At 43.0% G+C, this 23,253-nt stretch overlaps 1 protein-coding gene and 1 long non-coding RNA gene across 3 annotated transcripts in view; one reads left to right on the top strand and one right to left on the bottom strand.

The window, feature by feature from the left end:
• Positions 1 to 6,867, bottom strand: part of TMPRSS13 (transmembrane serine protease 13) — an 83,185-nt gene extending 76,318 nt beyond the window's left edge. The window contains exon 1 of one of the 2 annotated variants that reach the window (XM_056542773.1): positions 6,739 to 6,867. In XM_056542773.1, coding sequence (XP_056398748.1) covers positions 6,739 to 6,753 — 15 coding nt within the window. In that variant the 5' untranslated portion in view covers positions 6,754 to 6,867. Of the gene's footprint in view, positions 1 to 2,832; positions 2,970 to 6,738 lie in introns of those variants that run through there. The other variant, XM_056542772.1, reaches the window with a different exon arrangement.
• On the top strand, positions 6,475 to 12,692 carry LOC130293737 (uncharacterized). Its single transcript, XR_008848277.1, has 3 exons — positions 6,475 to 6,537; positions 7,071 to 7,194; positions 12,390 to 12,692. It is a non-coding gene; the product is annotated as an uncharacterized LOC130293737 (long non-coding RNA).
• The last annotated feature ends 10,561 nt before the right edge of the window (positions 12,693 to 23,253 follow it).

Raw genomic sequence — 23,253 nt, 5'->3', positions numbered from 1 at the left:
ACACAACACACTCACAAACAGGCAGATTCGGTAACAATAAACATCATCATGCAAAATCTCTCTTTTTCATATACAATCTGATGACCACAACACGACAGATGTTTCCAATACACCTCTGGTTCCATGGCTTCTGCAAAGGGTTTAGGTACTTCTCCAGATGCAAGTATGCACTATGGATACCCAACCTGGCTATTCAGTTGGTCTGGGAGGAACGTCCTGTTACATGTGGCCATAATGTGCAGTGTTTACACTGCACCCCAGACTATGTTGTGCTCGAATACCTGCTGGGGGATTGCTGTGCTTAACCTAAAATGAATTGCCGGGACTCCTGGTTCCAAGATGACATGTAGAGACTCAATTGGATCCTCTGAGCATGCGCAGGGAATAGTGTTTGTGGTCTCCTAGATACAGGTCACATGATACCACACATGACCGCACTCGGGAACGTCACTTCCGGTTCATGATCCTCAACCCGAAAGTATGTAGTGACGTCCAGTGGTCCCATGCCGTGAACACCTATGCTGACTGCCTGGTGAGTGACACCATCTCCCCGCCCACTATCTGGATGAATTATACGATACACCTGTACAATGAACACATTGTATTGCACTAAATATATGTATCTGTATATATTGAGCACGATCGTAATGCCGAATATGAGTGAATATGCATTACTGTACCGATCATTACTTTATGATTATTGTTTTGTACACCATCTGTCCACTTTGTCCACTTTGTTTTCACTTGATATTAGGGGTGTGAATCGCCAAGAATTTGGCGATTCGATTCGAATCGCGATACCAGTGTGGCGATTCGATATATCCCGATATATCGCGATACCGTCTAGGTGACGATACATCGCGATATATCCCGATATATCGCCCACCTGGGAGCATTCATAGATCCCAATAGACGCCGCTGTCAGCTTTGACAGCGGCGATCTAGTACTCCGGTGCTCACTTTTCTCATGTTATCCCGTCCGGGCTGCAAAATAAAATAAAACGCACTTTATCTTACCTGCCAACGAGCCCGCGGAGCTCCGGTACAGGTGTTCGGTCCCCGGGCTGTATTCTTCTTACTTCCTGTTAGCCCGGCACGTCACATGGAGCTTCAGCCTATCACCAGCGGAGGCGGGACATCGCTGCGGCTGGTGATAGGCTGAAGCTCCATGTGACGTGCCTGACTAACAGGAAGTAAGAAGAATACAGCCCGGGGACCGAACACCTGTACCGGAGCTCCGGGGGCTCGTTGGCAGGTAAGATAAAGTGCGTTTTATTTTGCAGCCTGGATAGGATAAAATGAGAAAAGTGCGCACCGGATACTCCTTTAATAGCCAGCCGCGGCGATTGCCGCATGCTGGCTATTAGCGGCGGCCCCCGGCTACTGAAATCAGCTGGGGGTCGCATAGTACGAGTGGGCACGAGTCGGAGCCCGCTCCATAGCCGTGTCAGATCCGGCCTGCCCGGCTCCACAAATGTGGAACTTTTATCTCCTGATGTCCAGGACAGGACATGCTGTTCCGGGCGTCCGCAGATAAAAATTCCACATCCCTAAAAGAATCGATTCAAAAATATTTTGAATCGATTCTGTATCGGCAAATGAAAAAATCGCGATTATCGCGAGAATCGATTTTTTCTTACATCCCTACTTGATATGTTATTGAAACGGACGGGCCTGCGTGACCTTAAATTTCCACTGCTGTGAATCATTCTTTGCTTCAAAATGACAGCGTGAGGTTGCGGAAACGTAGCTTCACTTGGGCGTGAAAAAAAGACCACTTTATTTCACCTTACTGGAGTGCCACCAACTCTTCTCCAAATATATATATATATATATATATATATATATATATATATATATATATAAACAAGAAAGTTGTAACAGCACTCTAGGTCAAAAAATGGAGGCTCTCAGCGCACTTTTTGATCAAAATGTGTCCCCCCATCCACCACGCGGAGGTGGCCTCATATCGGATGGGACCCTAACATGATAACTCACCTCTTGTACATTTTGTATTTGCCACAGCAGCGGGCACCTGTGTATTAGGTTGTTGTGCTGGCTATTTTTCCTTTTGTTTTTACTATATATATATATATATATATATATATATATACATATATACACTGACCTGCTGACTACACGTGACCCGCTTAGCCATGCGGTCATGAGTTCATGTACAGGGGCCCCTTTCTGGATCTGAAAGCCTGATCTAGAGTGTTCTGGACCTCAGAATGGTCTAAAGGTTTACTTTCTGACAAGGCAGTAGGGGGAATTCATCAAACTGGTTTCCTTGTTTGTTTTTTTTGTCAAATTTATCAGCAGCCAGTTTCCTTGCGATTGATTATTTAGAGCATTTCAGAATCATAACCACATTGTGGACTGCTTTACAAAAGTTTTTGCAGTGGTTAGTGATTTATCAAGTGCGACTTTTTGCAAATTTGCCGCATATGGTCCTTTAACACACTAAGTCCAATTAACTCACATCCAGCCCTACAATGGCATCTAAACTGGCCGCATGATTTTGCTGTGTGACAAATTTATCAAGTGCCGTGCAACAACTGATTAATTTTTTTGTCTCACGCACATCAAAATCACCACAACATTGGAGGATAGACCATAAAAGATGAATTCCCCCCAATGACCCTAAGCACACAGCCAAGACAACACAGGAGAAGCTTAGGGGCAAATCTGTGAATGTCCTTGAGTGTCCCAGCCAGAACTTAAAGGGGTACTCCGCACCCCTAGACATCATACCTTTGGATAGGGGATAAGATGTCAGATCGCCGGGGTCCCACTGCTGGGGACCCCCGGCATCTCGGCTGTAGCACCCACCTGTATGGCTTCCACCTCACACCGGCATTGCTTGTGGCTTCGGATCCCGACCACAATGGCGGAAGAGTGTGACATCACGACTCCGCCCCATGTGACGCCCCGCCACGCCCAATCAATGCAAGTCTATGGGAGGTCCGTCACGCCCCCTCCCATAGACTTGCATTGAGGGGGCGGTGCGTGATGTCACATGGGGCGGAGTCCTGGAAATGGCTGTCCACTGCAGGGGTGGACTGACAGGTCGGGCACTCGGGCATTGCCCAAGGGCCCGAGCCTAAAGAGGGGCCCTTCGCTGCCAGCACCATCATTTTTTTTTTTAATCATTTTTTTTTTTATTTAGGCATCAAACAAGGACCAACAACTCCTGGTACCCTCCATCTCACCTCCTCCCCCGCCCGTCGCTTGCTTGCTCGTTCCTTTGCCTGCGGACCCGCTCATTTCTTCACACGTCCCTTTAACGATGCTGGTGGGACTGCTCTTAACAGACATGCATGCCATGCGCCGGCACATCTGTTACAAGGGAGACATCCGCCTCCCGGAGTGAAGAGCGCTGGAGTTCGTGCCTTCTTGCATATCTCAGTCTGGCACTTTATCAGTAAGAAAAGGAGAGAGGGTGGTATGTTTTTAATACTGGAAATGTAAATGTTTGGTCTGCTGCAGCACTATTGGATGTATCAGGGCATGCTGAACATTGTAGTTAGTAACCTCAATGCTCAGCATTCCTTGACAAAGCCTATGGCCCTGCACTTTTTAGTGCAACATGCTGGGACTTGTAGTTTAGGTTTAGCTGCAGAGCCACAGGTTGTACCTGGGCATACTGAGCATTGTAGTTAGTAACTGCAACTCCCAGCATTCCTGGACACAGCCTATGACTCTGCAGCTGAACCAGAACTACAACTCCCAGAATGTTTCACTATATAGTAGTGTACTTCTGTATAGTGTGACATGCTGGGAAATGTAGTTCTGGATCAGCTGCAGAGCCATAGGCTGTATCAGGGCATGCTGGGCATTGTAGTTAGTAACTGCAACTCCCAGCATTTCTAGACACATCCTATGGCTCTGCAGCAGAACTACAACTCCCAGCATATGTCACCAAAACCTATACTATACTGCAACATGCTGGGAGTTGTAGTTTTGCTTTGGGGCTGCTGTAAAAAAAGAAACAGCTGGCAATTATTAACACTTCCATACCACCTAAACAGCAAATATCAAAGGCACAACAGCACTATGAACATATAGGGGGAGATTTTTCAAAACCTGTGTAGAGCAAGAGTGATACAGTTGCCCATAGCAACCAATCAGATTGCTTCTTTCATTTTTGAAAAGTCCTCTGAAAAAAGAAAGAAGCGATCTGATTGGTTGCTATGGGCAACTGCACCACTCTTCCTCTACACAGGTTATGATAAATCTCCCCCATAGTCAGCAGACAGGCATGCGAGTGGTCATAATTGCCAGCTGTGTCTTTCTCCTATACCAGTGGTCTTCAACCTGTGGACCTCCAGATGTTGCAAAACTACAACTCCCAGCATGCCCGGACAGCCAACGGCTGTCCGGGCATGCTGGGAGTTGTAGTTTTGCAATATCTGGAGGTCTGCAGGTTGGAGACCACTGTCCTATGGGGACAAAAAAATTGTGAATAAAGCATTTAAAAAAAATGTTAATAAATGTGAATAAGCCCCTTTCCTAATAAAAGGTGAAATCACAACCCCTTTTCACATTTTCGTAAATGTCCAAACAATTAAAATATAATGTTTATAAAACTGCACAAAGAATGGTGATTTTTGGTCATGTCATTATATGCATTTAAAAAGTCCCATCTAAATAAAAATGGTACTGGTGAAAACTACAGATCCCAGCACGAAATGAAGACTTCATGCAGCCGTGTATACGGAAAACTAAAAGAGTTATAGGTGTCGGAATGAGTATACTCATTTTCTTACAAAAATGCACGCGTGGGGGCCCCATGATCATCTATTGCCCGGGGACCCCTATGAGTTGTCAGTCCAACCCTGGTCCACTGATACTTATACTCACCTGACCTAATACCCCACCATTTTTTTTTCTATAGCAGTCACTCACATTAACCAGTGATTGACTGAGCCGGTGCAGAAAACAAAAGCAAAGAATGAAAGAATGTTGCACAGCTGGGATCGGGACAGGTGCAGAATGGGTTCGGGACAGGTGAGTATAAGTTGTTTTTTTTAATTTTTTTATTCCAGCCCAAGCCCAGATACACACATTTTCTGGCAGACAATTCTTTTAAACCCCCTAGAGATAGAATAGACACAGAATACGAAATAAAAATAACTTCATCTGTATTCAGTTCCAGGTGGCAAGATTGCCATTTTCATCTTTGTAAATGATGTGATATTAGATTAGCAGACTATACTATCTCTGTATACCGAACTATTGACACATAATGTCCAACCAGTTATCTGTAATAGCAAGGAGACGCAGAAGATTGACATTATTGCTGCCTGACTGCTAAGTAAAGCTGATTCATTTCCTAACACTCTAAGCCAAGTTTTAGGAATGTTGCGATAGAGCCATTAATGTTTAAAGCATCTCTACAAAAATACCCAAAACATGTAGGAAATGCTGTTCTAAGATCATAGACAAAACAGTTCATCACTTGTCATTAATTGTTACATTTAAAGAGAACCTGTTAGGTCCTCTGGGCCTCACGTACCGGCCCCAGGTATGTGAAAAACATTCCAACAATGCCACATAGATCTGAAAAGTAACTTTAATGGCCTGTTGGTCATGACTGGCTTCCAGTCACAAAGAAGTGGATGCAGTGGCTTCTAGTCATTTTTGCCGTGCCACCTCCCACCAGTCAAGAATGCCTGCTGCTCATTAATGACAAAAGACAGGAGTCCCTGCTTTTGCACACATTGCCCAAAAGCAAACCACACAAAAATTCAGATTTGGACACATCTAATTTAAAAAAAAAATTCAGAACAAATTCAGACAAAAACTCTTGTCCGATTGTTAATGCCCAGCTTCAGATACTGAAAGAAAGGAAGCAGTAACAGAATGCATAGGATTCTTTCCTAGAACTATTCCAAATCTATAAGATCTGCAAAAATGTAATCACACTACCGTCCATACAGTACAGTATATACTGCCATCTGCATAATTCTCTGCTCTAATATCTTGTGATAATCCATCCATAGCACACTACCATAATAGCCTTGGCTCACCAAAATATTATGGTAGTGTGCTATGGATGGATTATCACAGAGTTTTTGTCAGTCTAACACCATACAATAAAACCAAAGTTAGCCTTTCAACCTTCCAGTAAATAGGCATTTTTTGTAAGGTCTCCACAGTCCTTTTGCATGTGGGTCTTCTAACTTAGCACATTTGTTTATGAAACTATGTTTAAATTCATTTAATACATTAAATACAGCTAGTGTATACTTCTTCTGTAGATTAGAGATGACCAACTCTATACATTGGAGGTACCCCATACCCAGGCCCTTTAAAGGGTCACCTTATACATGGATTGTGCTGTTTCAACTTCATATTGCACAGAAGTCATATTATATTTATGGTGAACCTGTACAACAACAGAACAGTTCCAGGAAAAAACCCTGATAAGAAGTACAGACGCTGTTATTATTATGCTGTCACCAATTATTCTAGGAAAGACCCAACGGTGGTAGAGAAAGAACTCAAAGGCTATGTTTGGTAATGGAGTCACAGGTAAGCCATAAATATAGTAAAACTATATATATACTGTATGTATATATATATATATATATATATATATATATATATATTAAATACAATATCTATATCTATCATCATATGAATTACCTGCCTTACTTAGAGTTTACTTATCATAGTACAGCATATTTTGTAAGGCCAGCTGTAGGTACAAGTAATTGTAAGTCAACTACTTACCGGAGTGTTGTCCATTAATGAAGGTGAGAAGATCAGACGATAAGAGGAAGGCTCATTTCAGTTTTTCTCTATGTTGCAGACTACACCTGAGTCACTGGACACTCAAGTATTTAATTCCTTTTGTTCCTAGTAGATTGCCTTGTTCTGCATGCTTCAGATGAAGTTATCGCCACCTCCGGCCTCGTCTTACTTTGCTATACTTGTATTGAAAGTAATACCTCTGCCTTATAATAGATTAGGTTACCACACTGTTATTCAGTTACCCAGGTATGGCTTTAATTTATGTCCTTTCTTTGGTCAGAGATAAAGTGCACCTCTTTTTTGTGTTCCAGGTAGCGCCAGCCCTCTTCTTCCTCCCCTTCTCTGTCCCCAGCACAAGTTGTCCTCTTTTCTGTCTCAAGTATTACTCGCCTCTTTGCCTGTCCCAAGAAGCATCCCTGCTCTCCTCCCTCTCAGGTAATTTCAATCCTGTCCTCACCCCCTCCCAAACTCACTCAACCTGTCACACCAGCCTCTGGCATCATCCAACTCCTGTCACCGCTTCACTGCTCCTACTTCCTCACAACTAGGCTGTGGGTGGCATCCATAGCTGTGGCAGAGTATAAGGAGAAAGTTCAATAGATCACTTTTACAAAGTTGTATGGTAATACTAGCAATGTGAGCCAAATTATTCAACACCTTCTTGAATCAAGTCAGTCAACAAGAGCCTAACACTGTTTTTTCTTTTATGAATGGGTTTTGGATAAAGCTATTATTAATGACATAGCACATAACACTTACAGCCAACGTCAACATTTGCGTGAAAATGGTAACCTGGGGGCATGTTATTTCCCCACAGTCCCAAACTTCCCCATACCACCATGTGACTACCACCAGCTATGACTTCTTAGAACAGACTTCTTTGATCTTAAGAACAGCTAAAACAGTGGAATTAAAGGGGAACTCTAGTTTTTAAAAGCATCCCCTATCCTGTGAATAGGGGGTAAGTGACTGATCACAGGTAGTCTTCCCATGAGCTTCCTGAGCACTCTGGCCCCCACCCTCTGAGACAAAGTGGTCTAGGTAGTGATAGGCCGCTTAGTCAATCACTGGCCACACCGATGTCCCACCTTGGCCGGTTACTGGCTGAGTGGGCCATCACTCCCGAGATCAGTTTGTCTCAGAAGATGGGGGCTGGGGGGGAGTCGGGCCTCATTCTAGAGATCAAGGTGGGTCCCTGAGGTTGTACCACCCCCCTCCTCGCCATAAGACACTTATCACCTATCCATGGGATAGGCAATACATTTTTACAAATTGAAGTTTCCCTTTTTTTTTTTTTTAATCAACTGGTGCCAGAAAGTTAAACATATTTGTAAATTACTTCTATTTAAAAATCCTAAAGCTTCCAGTACTTATCAGCTGTTGTATGTCCACAGGAAGTTCTTTTCTTTCTGAATTTCCTTTCTGTCTGACCACAGTGCTCTTTCCAGACACCTCTGTCCATTTTAAGAACTGTCCGGAGAAAGATAGGTTTGCTATGGAGATTTGCTCCTACTCTGGACCGTTCCTAAAAATGAACAGAGGTGTCAGCAGAGAGCACTGTGGTCAGGCAGAAAGGCAATTTAAAAAGTAAAGAGCTTCCTGTGAAACATACAGCAGCTGATAAGTACTGAAATAGAAGTAATTTACAAATCTGTTTACTTTTCTGGCACCGGTTGATTTAAAAAAAATAATTTCCAGTGGAGTACCCCTTTAAGCAATAAGACATTTACCGGCTATATGCCAGCTTTATGGGAATTTATTACAACCTGTGTAGAGGAAGAGTGGTACAATTGTCCATGGCAACCAATCACATTGCTTCTTCTTCTTTCTTTCTTTTTTTTTTTTTTAATGAAAGAAGCAATCTGATTGGTTGCTATGGGCACCTTCACCTTCACCACTCTTTTGATAAATCTCCCCCTATAATCCCCTGCTTGCCAAAACCCTAGATGAACACTATTGAAGCCAAATATGTAAAGAAATCATCATGCAGAAGAAGACTTGTCTGTAGGGTGTTTTTCACCCTGTAAAAATACCGTCCATCTGTGTAGTGTCCTGTCGTATAATCTGTCTGTGTGATATCATTGTTGGATGAATATATGCATTAGTAAATAAAAATAGCTCAGCGTAAAACAGTTTACTCTTCAAGAGAGATCCAATTCCATACAGTGTTTAGATAAACCATGAATCATAAGAGAATGTTATGAAATAAAATGTAATCTAAAAGTAGCACATCTATATTACAGTACTAATCTTATGGTTATGAAAGCTAACCGGGTTAAGGCTAACTCCATCTCCACCCAGCCCATATGGACTAGCCTGCAATAATAGTGGAGCCTATTGGTTTGTTCACACATTCAAGTTTTTAGTTTCAAATATTGAAAACAAAGTCAGGAATGGATCTGCAAAGAGAAGAAGCCCTAGTGTTTTCTTAAAGGGTTACTCTGGTGGAATTTTTTTTTTTTTTAAATCAACTGGTATCAGAAAGTTAAACAGATTTGTAAATTACTTCTATTAAAAATAATCTTAATCCTCCCAGCACTTATCAGCTGCTGTATGCTCCAGACAAAGTTCTTTTCTTTTTGAATTTCTTTTTTGTCTGGTCACAGTGCTCTCTGCTGACACCTCTGTCCATGTCAGAAACTGTCCAGAGCAGGATAGGTTTGCTATGGGGATTTGCTCCTGCTATGGACAGTTCCTGACATGGACAAAGGAGTCAGCATAGAGCACTGTGGTCAGATGGAAAAGAAATTCAAAAAGAAAATACATTTCTCTGTAGCAGACAGCGGCTGATAACTACTGGAAGGATTAAAGAGTACCTGTCACCAATAAACTGTTCTAAACTAACTCAGGGAATGTTCAATAACTACTCCTAACACCCCTCCTACCCTTAAAAAAATGTCAGCAGGCATGAAACCACTGAAGCCTACTGGGGGACCACTTCTGCCCTCACATCGTTGCAGTGCTGTGATGAATAGAAGACCTCAGGCTCTATGCATCTTTCAGTGAGGCTCTATGCATCTTTCAGTGAAGTTCTATGCATGTTTCATTGAGGCTCTTTGCAGTTTTCAATGAGGCTCTGTGCAGCTGTCAATCAAGCTCAGTACAGAGAAACACTTCCTGTGCTTGGTCTCCTGGCAGGCCGGGAGGAGACCAAACTCACTCTAATAATTGTGGCAGGGAACAGAACAGAGCCACCTTTGGACTTTTTTTCTATTTCATTTTGTACATATTTATATTGATAATTTTAAAAGCAAGTGAATGGGAAAGTGTTTGCTAATTTTACCAGGAACACTATATTAAAAGTTTTATTTGGTGACAGGTACTCTTTAAGATTTTTATATAGAAGTAATTTACAAGTCTGTTTAACTTTCTGGCATCATTTAATTAAAAAAAAAAAAGTTTTCCACCAGAGTACCCCTTTTAATGCATGTTCTTGGTTAGTTTGTATAAGAGATGCCCACTGGCCCAACTTCCCATTCAGTAGACTATGATGTAGAGTAGGTCTTCGCTCCAAGTGGGTATCATATACAAAAACTTTATTTCTCTGTGATTATAAGGTGGTACATCGAAACACCATATAAAAAGTGCAAGTGAAATGCTGTTTCACTTGCCTTTTTTATATAGTGTATAGAAGCACCATTTTGGAATCATGAAGAAATAAAGTTTTGGGATTTTATGTATACATGTAGTGGAAGAACCTCTCTGTATCATTAAAGGGGTACTCCGCTGCTCAGCGTTTGGAACAAACTGTTCCGAACTCTGGAGCTGGCGCCGGCTCCAGCGTTCAGAACAATTTGTTTCAAAACGCTGAGCAGCGGAGTACCCCTTTAAGGCTTTTCTATGGCTTCCCACAAGGCTGAAGATAGCATAAATATATAAACAAAAGTAAGAGGACACCGATTGCTAGAAAGGTAAGTATATGGTAAATATGTGGCAACCCAGAGAAAGTGCAGTTGTTACTGCATAGAAAGACAGGTATGTTGTTCCTGGTTATTGTCTGTGTCATGCTGGTCCCAATGTCCCAAGGGCTCCCATAGGTACTTTCCACACTGTAGGCTGACACAGTAGTGAGAGGGGCTGCACAGCAGGTAATGGAGGTTGTAGCTAATCTAGGGCAAACCCTGTATAGTGTCCAGCCTGATGGTGTTTAAGGTGTTGTGTTGATGTAGTGAAAAAAGGGGTCAGGCAGTGTGTAACTTAGTAATGGTAACTTAAATGGGCATTCTCATTAAAACTAATTAAAGATAGAAAACTTCATTTTTTTAAACAAAGTATATTCAAAATATTTTTCATTTACCATAAGGAGTGCAATAGCAAAAATTTGTTTTAATGAGAGTGACCCTTTAAATAAGGGATAGTTTTTTCTGTCCACAAAACATTCTTCTGGTGATGGCTGGAGAAGGGTCACCCCACAAAGATGAGATGCACTAGGGTGGAGATTGAAGTCTAGCCCATGTGCTTACTACTTGACCCACCAGACTCTCTCCCTGAAACTTGTCCTAGATTATTCCTTTCCAGCTTGTGCAGAAGTCTCTACTCATAAAACAGTGGAGGTTTAGATGGACTTTACTCTTGGCTTGCGCTCTTACCACAATCCCTCCCCCCAACTCTGGTGTTTATTTCTTTATTATGTTCTTGATATCTCTAATTTGATGGCTATATTGGAATGCCAATGTCAGTTTTGGTTTCTAGAGCACATAAGTGTTGGCATAAATAGGCAAACTAACAATTTTGCTTCTGCCCTCCTATGCACAATAAGTTGAGCTTGAGTGAGCATCCAATGCGCATAACTTATGTACCCCAAATATCTCAGACTATTCTACATTTCTTAATGGAAATCCTCATTCCAACAGCAATTTCTCCTAACTTGTATTCGTTCCCATACAGGCTCCCCGTCACTCTCTAGGAACACTACTGGTAATAAAGGGTAGAAAAAGAACTTCGGCTATTGACATAAGGGAAAACTTTTCTGCTTTAAAAAAATGCTTTTGTAAGCGGATTTCCCGGGTTTTGCCCACGTGCGATTTATTTATCAAGGTTGTGCGACTTTTTGATAAATATGTAAGCATGTAAGCAAAAAATATATAAATATGTAAGCATGTAAGCAAAAGTAAGTTGATAAAAAAATTGTGATATAAAAGCCATACGTTTGAAAAGAATGATAAACCTCCTTCATAGCTGTGAGGTTATCCATAGAGGGTAAGAGTTTCACACCACTGAAATCCCACTCGTCCGTTTTACTCAAATGCAAGAACGGCAATCCAGTGTGGGTAAGTAGAAAATCCAGACTTTAATGACTCACGGTAAAAACGGTACAAGCAACCAGCAGATCAGACGCGTTTCAGGCGCATGCGCCCTTCGTCAGTGACGAAGGGCGCATGCGCCTGAAACGCGTCTGATCTGCTGGTTGCTTGTACCATTTTTACAGTGAGTCAATAAAGTCTGGATTTTCTACTTACCCACGATGGATTGCCGTTCTTGCATTTGGATTTGTGTGCACCGGGCTGGGTGCGAATCCGTGTCGGGGGTGTACGGGTGGAGCGAGCTGGACTACATTGCCAGATTCTTGTCAAAGCTTTTATTGCCATGGCATTTGTTATATTTTACATTGTCATTCTCTATTCTGAAAGGTATACAAAATATTCCTGGAGTCTTTATCCAGGGACTCTCTGAATGAGTGGCAGTGCAAGGAATAAAACCAAGCACACAGACTCTCATGTGGAAAGCCAAAGCTGGACACAATTGGCTTCATAGGATGGGGGTTGACACTCGTCTCTTGGGATGTCCATATGTTAAATTGAGATAATTGGATCCTGTGGACACAAATACTTAGTTTCAGTCATTTAATACTCCCAACTAGAACTACTCCAACAGAAGGATTTTAAGTTCCCTAGAGAATTCATGTGTAGGAGCAAAGTGTAACTTTTGATACTTATCACCAGAAGACAATTAAGATTCTATATGTTCTGTTTAAGAATCAGTATCCAAATATTTTGACTAGAGATGAGCGAATAAAAAAATAAAAATAATCCATTTGATCCGAATAAATTCTCGGCAAATTTTTATTACTAATGTATTTTTAATAATGTGTTTAATAAAGTATGTGTGTTTAACTTTTTTTTCTACATTAAATTTTTTTTTTTTTAGGTAGTACTACTACTCCCAGTATGGAACAGACTGTTTCATAATGGGAGTAGTAGTACCTGTGCTAATAGACAGATCACGGTGGGTGTCACTTCTGAAACCCGATGCGATCGTCCTGTATAATTTATAGATGCGGGCGGCCGCTCTTCTCTGGTCTCACTGTAGTATGCGTATATGCCGTATATACACCTATTATTCATATTTCCCCCAGAGTTGTAATTGGCTGGAACCATCTGGCCAATCACAGCTCTCTGTGGGAAATAGGAATAAGGCTAGGATTCCACTTTTTTTTTTTTTTTTAAAGAAAACGCTAAGAAAAACGCCAATTCTGCCATTCTGCCACATGGCGTTTTTTCCGCCAAAAAACGCTGCAGCCAGATGTTAGCTGTTAATCAATGAGATGTGAGCACAAAAAGGCACAGCCGCCTTCAGTGTTGTACCCACAATACACACCATCTAAGTGTATGCTTTCAACAAGACTATGCTGCTTAACATCGATTCCTGACGAATGTCTACAGCAGGAAACGCATTGAATCCGCAAATGTGAACTGCCTCTAAGAAAGGAGATGTCCAGCAAGACGTTGGAGCAAATTCTGACATACAGGTTTTTAACCAAATTACAGAGCATATGCTGCACATAATATAAATGACACTGGTTAATATTCCTTAGCCATGTTCAGTCTGCACTTTGGATATTTTAACACTGATGCCCTTTGTATATTTGAGTGACTGTAAATAAGATTAAAACTCATTCTGGAGTGAGGACAACAAAAAGTGTACCATGCAGTGTGCAATCCTGGGACATATGCAATAAATACAAAATAATATATGTGCAATCAAGGGATTAGTCTAACTTACCATTGCAAACCCAACATGTTTTGTCGAATTGTGCACCAGAAATTCTGTCTGCGGCAGAATTTGCACCAGAATTTAAAAAAACCTAACTAATTTTTTCCATTTTACTAAGAAGACCAAGGGGCGTGGCCGTCCGGCAAAGGGGGTGTGGTCACAAATTAAGGTTTCCACAGAAAATGTGGTGATTTGAGCTGAGGAAAACCCTACAGATCAGAAGTGCAAAATGTAGGGAAACCTTAGCAAATACCATGGAAAATAAATTGTAGGGAATTAAAACCCACGAAGATTCCTAAACTCCACTCTTAGTAAATGAGGGCCAATGTGTGCAATACAATGATCAGTTGGCTATTGTGGATAAGGATTTTGCAACTCATATAGCATCTATTATAACATATGTCTAGAAGATTCTTGGATTGATACATTGATACCACATTATATACACATAAGGACAATGATCATGTATATGGCATAATTAGGACTACACGTGAATAACAGTGACATTGTCCTCTGAATAATGCGCTGTATGGATGTAGACCTATACTCAGTGTTCATAATATGGGACATCATATGAGATATTGAGGACCTCCCCATACTATGCTTCAGTGTATATATTCTGCCAGTGTATAATATGCAATCATTTACCTTCAGTAGCAGGTGATAAACAATAATAGCTGGGCGATAATATTAGGATTGCAGCCAGTTTATGATACTAGGTACTCCTGTCTAGTGTTATTATAATAATTTTTATTTCTTTTGGACACTTATGGTTATGTATTTTAATAGTTGAGTTTTATATCCTACCTATCTTCAGTGCATTATTCTTAGATTGGTGCTATATATATATATATATATATATATATATATATATATATATAGCATTCAGTATTTCTAACTGCGATGTTCTGCAGAAATAGTTTACACTGCCGTGTGCAGAATATTGAATAAGCCTGTTATACAGTTCTGCCGGGATGGATTTATTTTGCTAACATTTTTTAATATGGGGGTATAGTGACTAAAAGCACCACCATTAAATATACTAGGTCTATATACAAAATACACCCGGCATAATGAAAGGTGCTCTGAGCGCAATGGTACATATGCTGTACGGGTGTATTTTGTATACAAACCTAGTATATTTAATAGTGGTACTTTTAGTCACTATACCCCCTTATTCAAAAATAAATCCATCCTGATCTGTCCTCAACTGCAGGTACTGCTGCTCCCAACATGGAACACACTCTGATCCATGCTGGGAGCTGTAATACCTGCACCCGATGTGATCGTCCTGTAGTATGAGTATATGTCATATATATACCTATTATTCCTATTTCCCGCAAAGAGCTGCGATTGGCCAGATGGTTCCAGCCACTCATAACTCTCTGCGGGAAATATGAATAATAGGTATATATACGACATATACTCAAACTACAGTGGGACCAGAGAAGAGCGGCTGGCCACCCGCATCTATACATGTACAGGACAATTGCATCGGGTATCAGAAGTGACACTCACTGCAATCTGTCTATTAATGCAGGTACTACAGCTCCCAGCATGGAGCAGAGTGTGCTCCATGTTGGGAGCAGTAGTACCTGCAGTTAAGGAAAGATCACAGCAAATGTCACTCCTGACACCCGCTGCAATTGTCCTATCTATTGCAGAGATGCGAGCGCAGGAGAAAGCCGCTCCCATCTATACATTATACAGGAAGATCACAGGGGTGTCACTAATGAAGAAATTCATTATTTAGAATTGAGTCGAAGTTCGGATTCGGTCCGAATCGAATTTTTCATGAAATTCGGAACAAATTCGACTTTGTCAGATTTGATTCCCTCATCTCTGATTTTCACCATAGCCCATCATTTTGAGACATCTTTGAAACTTTATCTCTTTATTTATCTCTATTATTGTTCCCCTTAAAGAATTATTTAAATTTAGGCAACCCCAATCAGCCTGCATGGTACATTAATGTCTAAAATTCCTGGCCTGCTTTTCCTGGTATTTACTAGCAGATAAAGATCCCTGCAATTCTCTAAGACACTTAAAAATGTTCTTTAACCCCTTAAGGACCCTTGACGTCATGGGACCCTGGTAGTTAAGGACCCATAACGTACACGTCCGTCCGTGGGAATTCCAGTTCCCGCCACGCGCCGGGCGGGGACTGGACTCGGGTGACTGATGATATCGATAAGCAGGCATCCTGTGCAAATGCCCAGTGGCGATTTGCGCAATTACGGGTCATACAGGTCTATGGTGATCAGGGGCGGGGGGGATAACTTTCGGTTTCCCCGTTCTGCCCACCCACAATAGGCGGGGCAGAATGGGGAAACCGACAGTGACCGGCGCCGAAGGTCCACTTACCCATCGGCGGAGTCTGCGGGCGACGATCGACGGTGGAGATCAGCAGGCGGCAATGTCGGCCGGCTGGCTCCCTATATCCTACGGAAGCCAGTGAGTTGCCCAGCAACATCTGGAGGGCTACAGTCTGAGACCACTATACAGTGGTCTCTAAACTGTAGCCCTCCAGATGTTGCAAAACTACAACTCCCATCATGCCAAGACAGCTGTTTGGGCATGCTGGGATTTGTAGTTTTGCAACAGCTGGAGGGTTACAGTTTGAGACCACTATACAGTGGTCTCTAAACTGTAGCCCTCCAGATCTTGCAAAACTAGATCTGGCATACTCTTAGCATGCCCACACAGCTGTTTGCTGTCTGGGCATTCTGGGGTTTGTAGTTTTGCAATATCTGGAGGGCCACAGTTTGGAGATCACTGTGCAGTGGTCTCTAAACTATAGCCCTCCAGATGATGCAAAACTGCAAATCCCACCATGCCCAAACAGCAAACAGCTGTCTTGCCATGCTGGGAGTTGTAGTTGCTACCTCCAGCTGTTGCATAACTACATCTCTCAGCATGCCCTTCGTCTATCAATACATGCTGGGAGTTGTAGTTTTGCAACAGCTGGAGGCACACTTGTTGGAAAATACTGAGTTAGGTAACCGAACCTAACTGAAGGTTTTCCAACCAGTGTGCATCCAGCTGTTGCAAAAGTACAACTCCCAGCATGCACGGTCTGTCAGTACATGCAGGGAGTTGTAGTTTTGAAAAAGCTGGAGGTTTGCCACCCCCCCATGTGAATGTACAGGGCACATTCACACGGGCAGGTTTAAACTGAGTTTCCTGCTTCAAGTTTGAGCTGCGGCAAATTTTTCGCCGCAGCGCAAACTCCTAGCGGGAAACTCACCGTAACCCACCAATGCAAATGTACCCTAAAAACACTACACTAACACATAATAAAGAGTAAAACACTACATATATACCCCCTTACACTGTCCTCACCAATAAAAATGAAAAAGTATTGTACGGCAGTTTTTCCAAAACGGAGCCTCCAGCTGTTGCAAAACAACAACTCCGAGCATTTCCGGACAGCCACTGACTATCCAGGCATACTGGGAGTTTAGCAACAGCTGGAGGTACCCTGTTTGGGAAACACTGGCGTAGAATACCCCATGTCCACCCCTATGCAAGCCCTAATTTAGTCGTCAAATGCGCATGGCGTTCTTTCACGTCGGAGCCCTGTCGTATTTCAAGGAAACAGTTTAGGGCCACATATGGGGTATTTTGAGGGGCTTTTTCTCCTTTTACCCCTTATTAAAAGGAAAAGTTAGGGGCTACACCAGCCTATTGGTGAAACATTTTTTTTACACTAACATGCTGGTGTTGCCCCATACTTTTGGTAAAAGGAAAAAAAGACTACGGAAATACCCCATATGTGGGCGTAGAATGCACTACGGGCGCACAACAAGGCTCCGGAGTGAGAGCGCACTATGTACATTTGAGGCCTAAATTGGTGGTTTGCACAGGGATGGCTGATTTTACAGCGAATCTGAAATAAATGCAGAAAAATAAATACCCACTTGTGACCACATTTTGGAAACTACACCCCTCACGGAATGTAACAAGGGGTATAGTGAGCCTAAACACCCCTCAGGTGTTTGACAAATTTTTGTTAAAATTGGATGGGAAAATGAAAAAAAGAAATTTGTTCACAAAAATGCTGGTGTTACCCTAAATTTTTCATTTTTACAAGGGAGAATAGGAAAAAAGCCCCCCAAAATTTGTAACCCCATTTCTTCCGAGTAAGAACACACCCCATGTGTGGAGGTAAAGTGCTCTGCGGGTGCACTACAATGCTCAGAAGAGAAGGAGCCCCCATAGTGCCAGAACAATGGACCCCCCCACATGTGACCCCATTTGCACAGCCCACTGTTCCAAAGATCTGTCAAAGGCCAATGGGGTGTAAATACTCACTGCACCCCTTACTAAATTCTGTGAGGGGTGTAGTTTCCAAAATGGGGTCACATGTGGGGGTGTCCACTGTTCTGGCACCGCGGGGGCTTTGTAAATGCACATGGCCCCTGACTTCCATTCCAAACAAATTCACTCTCCAAAAGCTCAATGGCGCTCCTTGTAGTTTGCGAGCAGAGCACTTGACGTCCACACATGGGGTATTTCCATATTCAGAAGAAAGTGGGTTACAAATTTTGGGGGACTTTTTCTCCTATTACCCCTTGCAAAAATTCAAAAACTGGGTCTACAAGAACATGTGAGTGTAAAAAATTAAGATTTTGAATTTTCTCTTTCCCTTTGCTGCTTTTCCTGTGAAACACCTAAAGGGTTAATACACTTACTAAATGTCATTTTAAATAATTTGAGGGGTGCCGTTTTTATAATGGGGTCATTTATTACATACCGTATTTATCGGGGTATACCACGCACTGGCCTATAACACGCACCCTCAGTTTACAACTGATAGTTTAAAACAAAGCAACCTTGTGACGTGTCAAATGGTGTAGATGCCACCCTAAATTACTTACCGTATTTATCGGGGTATACCACGCACCGGCCTATAACACGCACCCTCATTTTACCAAGGATATTTGGGTAAAAAAAGTTTTTTACCCAAATATCCATGGTAAAATGAGGGTGCGTGTGTGCGCATGTATACTCCGATACACCCCCAGGAAAGGCAGGGGGAGAGAGGCCGTCGCTGCCGGCTTCTCTCCCCCTGCCTTTCCTGGGGTCTAGAGCCCTGCTGCAGGCCCTTCTCTCCCCCTGGCTATCGGTGCCGCTGCCCGTTCTGTCCCCCTGACTATCGGTGCTGGCGCCCCATTGCCGGCGCCGATAGCCAGGGGGAGAGAAGCGGCGCCGACAGCCAGGGGGAGAGAAGGGGCAGCGGCACCCATTGCCAGCGCCGCTGCCCCGTTGCCTCCCCCCATCCCCGGGGGCATAATTACCTGTTGCCGGGGTCGGGTCCGTGCTGCTTCAGGACTCCGGCGTGCGTCCCCTGCGTTGTTGCTATGCACTGCACGGCACGGCGCACTGACGTCATGCGCCGCGCCGTGCAGCGCATAGCAACGACGCAGGGGACACACGCCGGAGGCCTGAAGCAGCGTAGTATTAAAGAGGTAACCAAATGTTCTGAATGCTGTTTTCGCCCTGCGCGTTTGGAACATTTAGTTCTGAACGCTGGCCAGTGGAGTAACCCCTTAAACAAACAACAGACCAAAAATGTTTTCCACCAGAGTACGCCTTTAACGAATTTACTCCTGGTGCAAAAAAATAATCCAATTTGGCAATCTGAATAAATCCCTTGATCAACACTAGTATCCCTAACCTGTAAGGTAATTACTCTCCAGAAATACATCCAGGCCTTTTATGAGTTCTTTTATTGAGATTACATTACCATTTCCTATGGCAGAGAGTTCCATGGTCTCACTGCTCTTACAGTAAAGAACCCCCATCTGTGCTGATGAAAAAGCTTCTTCCCTCTAGATGTTGAGGATGCCCCTTTGTTATAGATACAGTCCTGGGTATAAATAGATTATGGGAGAGATCTCTGTACTGTCTACTAATATATTTATTAGAGATGAGCGAACTTACAGTAAATTCGATTCGTCACAAACTTCTCGGCTCGGCAGTTGATGACTTTTCCTGCATAAATGAGTTCAGCTTTCAGGTGCTCCCGTGGGCTGGAAAAGGTGGATACAGTCCTAGGAGACTCTTTCCTAGGAATGTATCCACCTTTTCCAGTCCAGCGGAGCACCTGAAAGCTGAACTCATTTATGCAGGATAAGTCATCAACTGCCGAGCCGAGAAGTTCGTGACGAATCTAATTTACTGTAAGTTCGCTCATCTCTAATATTTATACTGTCACATATGGGCAAGGAAGAGTGAAGCCCTGAACTCACCCACTCCCAATTGCCCTGCCTACTTGCGTACCTGCCCTAGGCAACGGGTCCACAACCACGGTGACTGTACCTGCCTGAACAAGTAAAACGTAGGGAGTAAAATGTTAACTAAATACATTTACAATACAGAAATATCTATTTTCATTAACTATTTTCTTCCGTACTATCTTCCATCACAAAATAATGGACTATAACGGATTAATAACGGACTATAACGGGTTAAAACGGCTATTAGAAAAATTCCATAGACTATAATGGGATTTTCTAACGGACATATAGGATTTTGTTACTGCCGTTTTCAGCTGGTTTTCAGACGGAACTTCGTAAGGATGTTTAAAACAGAGGATTTTTGTAGTGTGAAAGGGGCCTTAGTGTTATGTCTTGTTACCTTTATCATATGTAAAGTGCCCTGGAACCAAGGGCACTATATAAATAAATAATAATGATAATAATAATGATAATAATATGCTTCACTGAGTGCAGTCTTCCTCTAAACACATACTGGTATTTAAGTGTTTGAAATCTTGTCAAAATATATTCCTGGTATATTTTGTTTGGTAACGCTTAATTCCACTCTTTATTATAATTTTTATAATCATTATTATGTATGCTCTGTATGTTTTCTTTATACAGGGTAATTCAAAAAGAATTATGTAAAATTATAGCCTCGGTATTCTGAACAGAACATAACAAAAAATGTCTTAACATGAAAAGAAACTATCCAAGTTTAATCTATACACCACAAAGTTCAAAGTATTTCCCTTGGTGACACATTAAATGTCTAGGTGGTAGTCCAGTTCTGTCCATGTGCAATGTGCGAGCATATCCTCGGATGTGGACTCCATGTTTTAATGATGCGGTGTCAGATCGTGTGGCTGAGGGGGGGGGGGCAGATACACTGAGTTGATTTAGCCCCACAAAAACATGCCACAGGATGTTAAAGGGGCTATCAACAATAAGGGGATTTAAGTACTTGCCTGCCAGAGAGTAATAGACATGTTTAGGAAGGATCTGTGCTTGTCTTGGAGCTAAATTACTGTGTTAGGCTAAGTTCACACTGCGGAATCTCCGGGCAGAAAATTTCCACCCGGAGATTGCGAGTGCGGCCAGCGCTGACTGAATCAGTCAGCTCTAGGACGGCGCGGACACTGCAGTCTCCAATAGACTGCAATGTTTTCCGTGAGTATTTCCGCCTGAAGAATGAGCAACGCCATTCTTCAGGCGGAAATTTTCAAGCGGATTTTCCGTTGACAAAGTCCGCTTCACAGATTCCGAAGTGTGAACACGTGAACGGAAACCATTTCACTATACTATACATTTTAGTAAGCGGAATTTCTGCCTGCAATTTCAAAGCGTTATTGCAGGCAGAAATTCCGTAGTGTGAACCTAGCCTCCAATATAACACAGCAGATATCTAACTGGTATTTGGCGTTAGTGGGAAGGTAGTTTTTCTTGTTTCTCCCAGTGGAGCTGGGACAGTGCCTAAGTAGAAACAATATAACTGTAACCTTTGTATAATTTTATACTTCTGTACAGGAATTTTATACTTCTGTACAGTAAACCATTTACATTTTTGGTAGGCATAACTATTATTTGTTTAGAGACACAAAAGCTACATACCAGCAGCAGAACAATTGAGACAGTCAGGTTACATTTACCTGATAGTTTGAATGCAAGGGTGCACAAAATATATTACTATTATCACATTTACAATAACGGACATGTAAGGCTCAATAGTCCACCTACATTATGGAGACTTTGGTTAAGAAGATGGCTATAGCCGGGCACAAAACTTAAAAGGATCTCCTCAACCAAGGAGTCTCTCGGCCGGAGCTGGGCACAAACTTACGATAGCGGTTGCATTGCAAAACCGTAGAACTTCTTGGTATAGTCCTGCCAGGCACTTGGCTTGAACTGTTACAGAAACTGATGAACCTGGAACAATAAAGAAGGTACTAATGGACCGTACAGTTAGTAGAATGCCAGCAATACTTTTAGAAGTTGGATCTTCTTGCTTCCCAACCTTGCCTGTTGGTGTGCTTCCTACTATGAGACATATATCGGGTTGGGTTTCCCACATGGGTTGACAGTAGTGTTCCAGGATACATGGGTCAGCCGGGACTGTGCCATGGTCAGATTTACATTGACCACAACGTTAACTTCAGCAGCTGAGGCCACTGGTACAACTGTAGGTGCCGGCTGGTTCGGCCACACCTCCTTAGGTGGATTAGGCCGCGGCACATCGGTCGGTGCCTGCTGATTAGGCCACACCTCCGTGACTGGAGTAGGCCTAGGCACATACATTGGTGTCCGTTGGTCAGGCCTCACCTCCGCAGGGGGAGTAGGCCTGGGCACATTTTCTGTGATGCCGGCTATTTTGGCCTCTCTGCAGGCTCTTTCAGCTTGTATTGTGGGGATCGGAGGATGGGACTTCCCTGGCAGGGGAAGGACATGATCCCACAACAGACTTGTGCACTGGGGATTCCCTGTCAGGGCTGGAGGAGGAAGAATGTGTAGAAGATGCGGCCTCGGTCGGCGTACTTACATCCGACTCCTCCGTTGCGATCTCTGCCCAGGATCCCCAGGATCTGTGGTGGGAGACAATCTCACCGGCGAGGCTGTCGCTGAAGTCCGTGGTGATTCCCCTTTTGGGGTGGCTGGTCACTCGTCATCCTCTGGAAGCAGGGGCAGGTCACAGGCCTCCTCGGCCCCAAGGGACATTAGCTGCAAGCGGTCAGCTTATTCATGGAAAAGTTGCGCTGTGGCAGCGGCAACTTTTCTCTGCTCCAGCGCCATCTTGCTGCTCTCCTCACATGCTGGTGGGTTCCGCCATCTCCGTAGACCTTGCTGCCATCTCCGGACTATAGAGGTCTGTCTGCGTGGCTTCTTTTATATGAGGCATCAACAAAATGGCCGCCGGACGGAAGGACGTCATCGGTGCAGCACCGACTTCCTGTCCCCAGCAAACATAAGCAGACAACAACAGTTCCACTTCGGCATAGAGATGGCTACATGATGTCCATGCCCAGGAGTGGGACGCAGACCAGCGCGGGACATTTTGGCACGCATCTCGGGTTCTTCTTTAACCTCTTCAGGTACTTTCCGTAGAGGAGCACGTAACATGGCTTCTTTACTGATTTTACACATGGTCACAACACAATATTCTTCACCTCACCCCTTACTTTTTCTATAGCCCCGGCAAAGCACAATGTCAGCAACAATGTCCTGTACACTTTTGAGCGCAATT

The sequence above is a fragment of the Hyla sarda genome, chromosome 10 (assembly GCF_029499605.1).
Source record: "Hyla sarda isolate aHylSar1 chromosome 10, aHylSar1.hap1, whole genome shotgun sequence".
Classification (NCBI taxonomy): domain Eukaryota; kingdom Metazoa; phylum Chordata; class Amphibia; order Anura; family Hylidae; genus Hyla; species Hyla sarda.
Note: the sequence above shows the minus strand (reverse complement) of the source record. Positions and strands in the feature narration are given on the sequence as shown.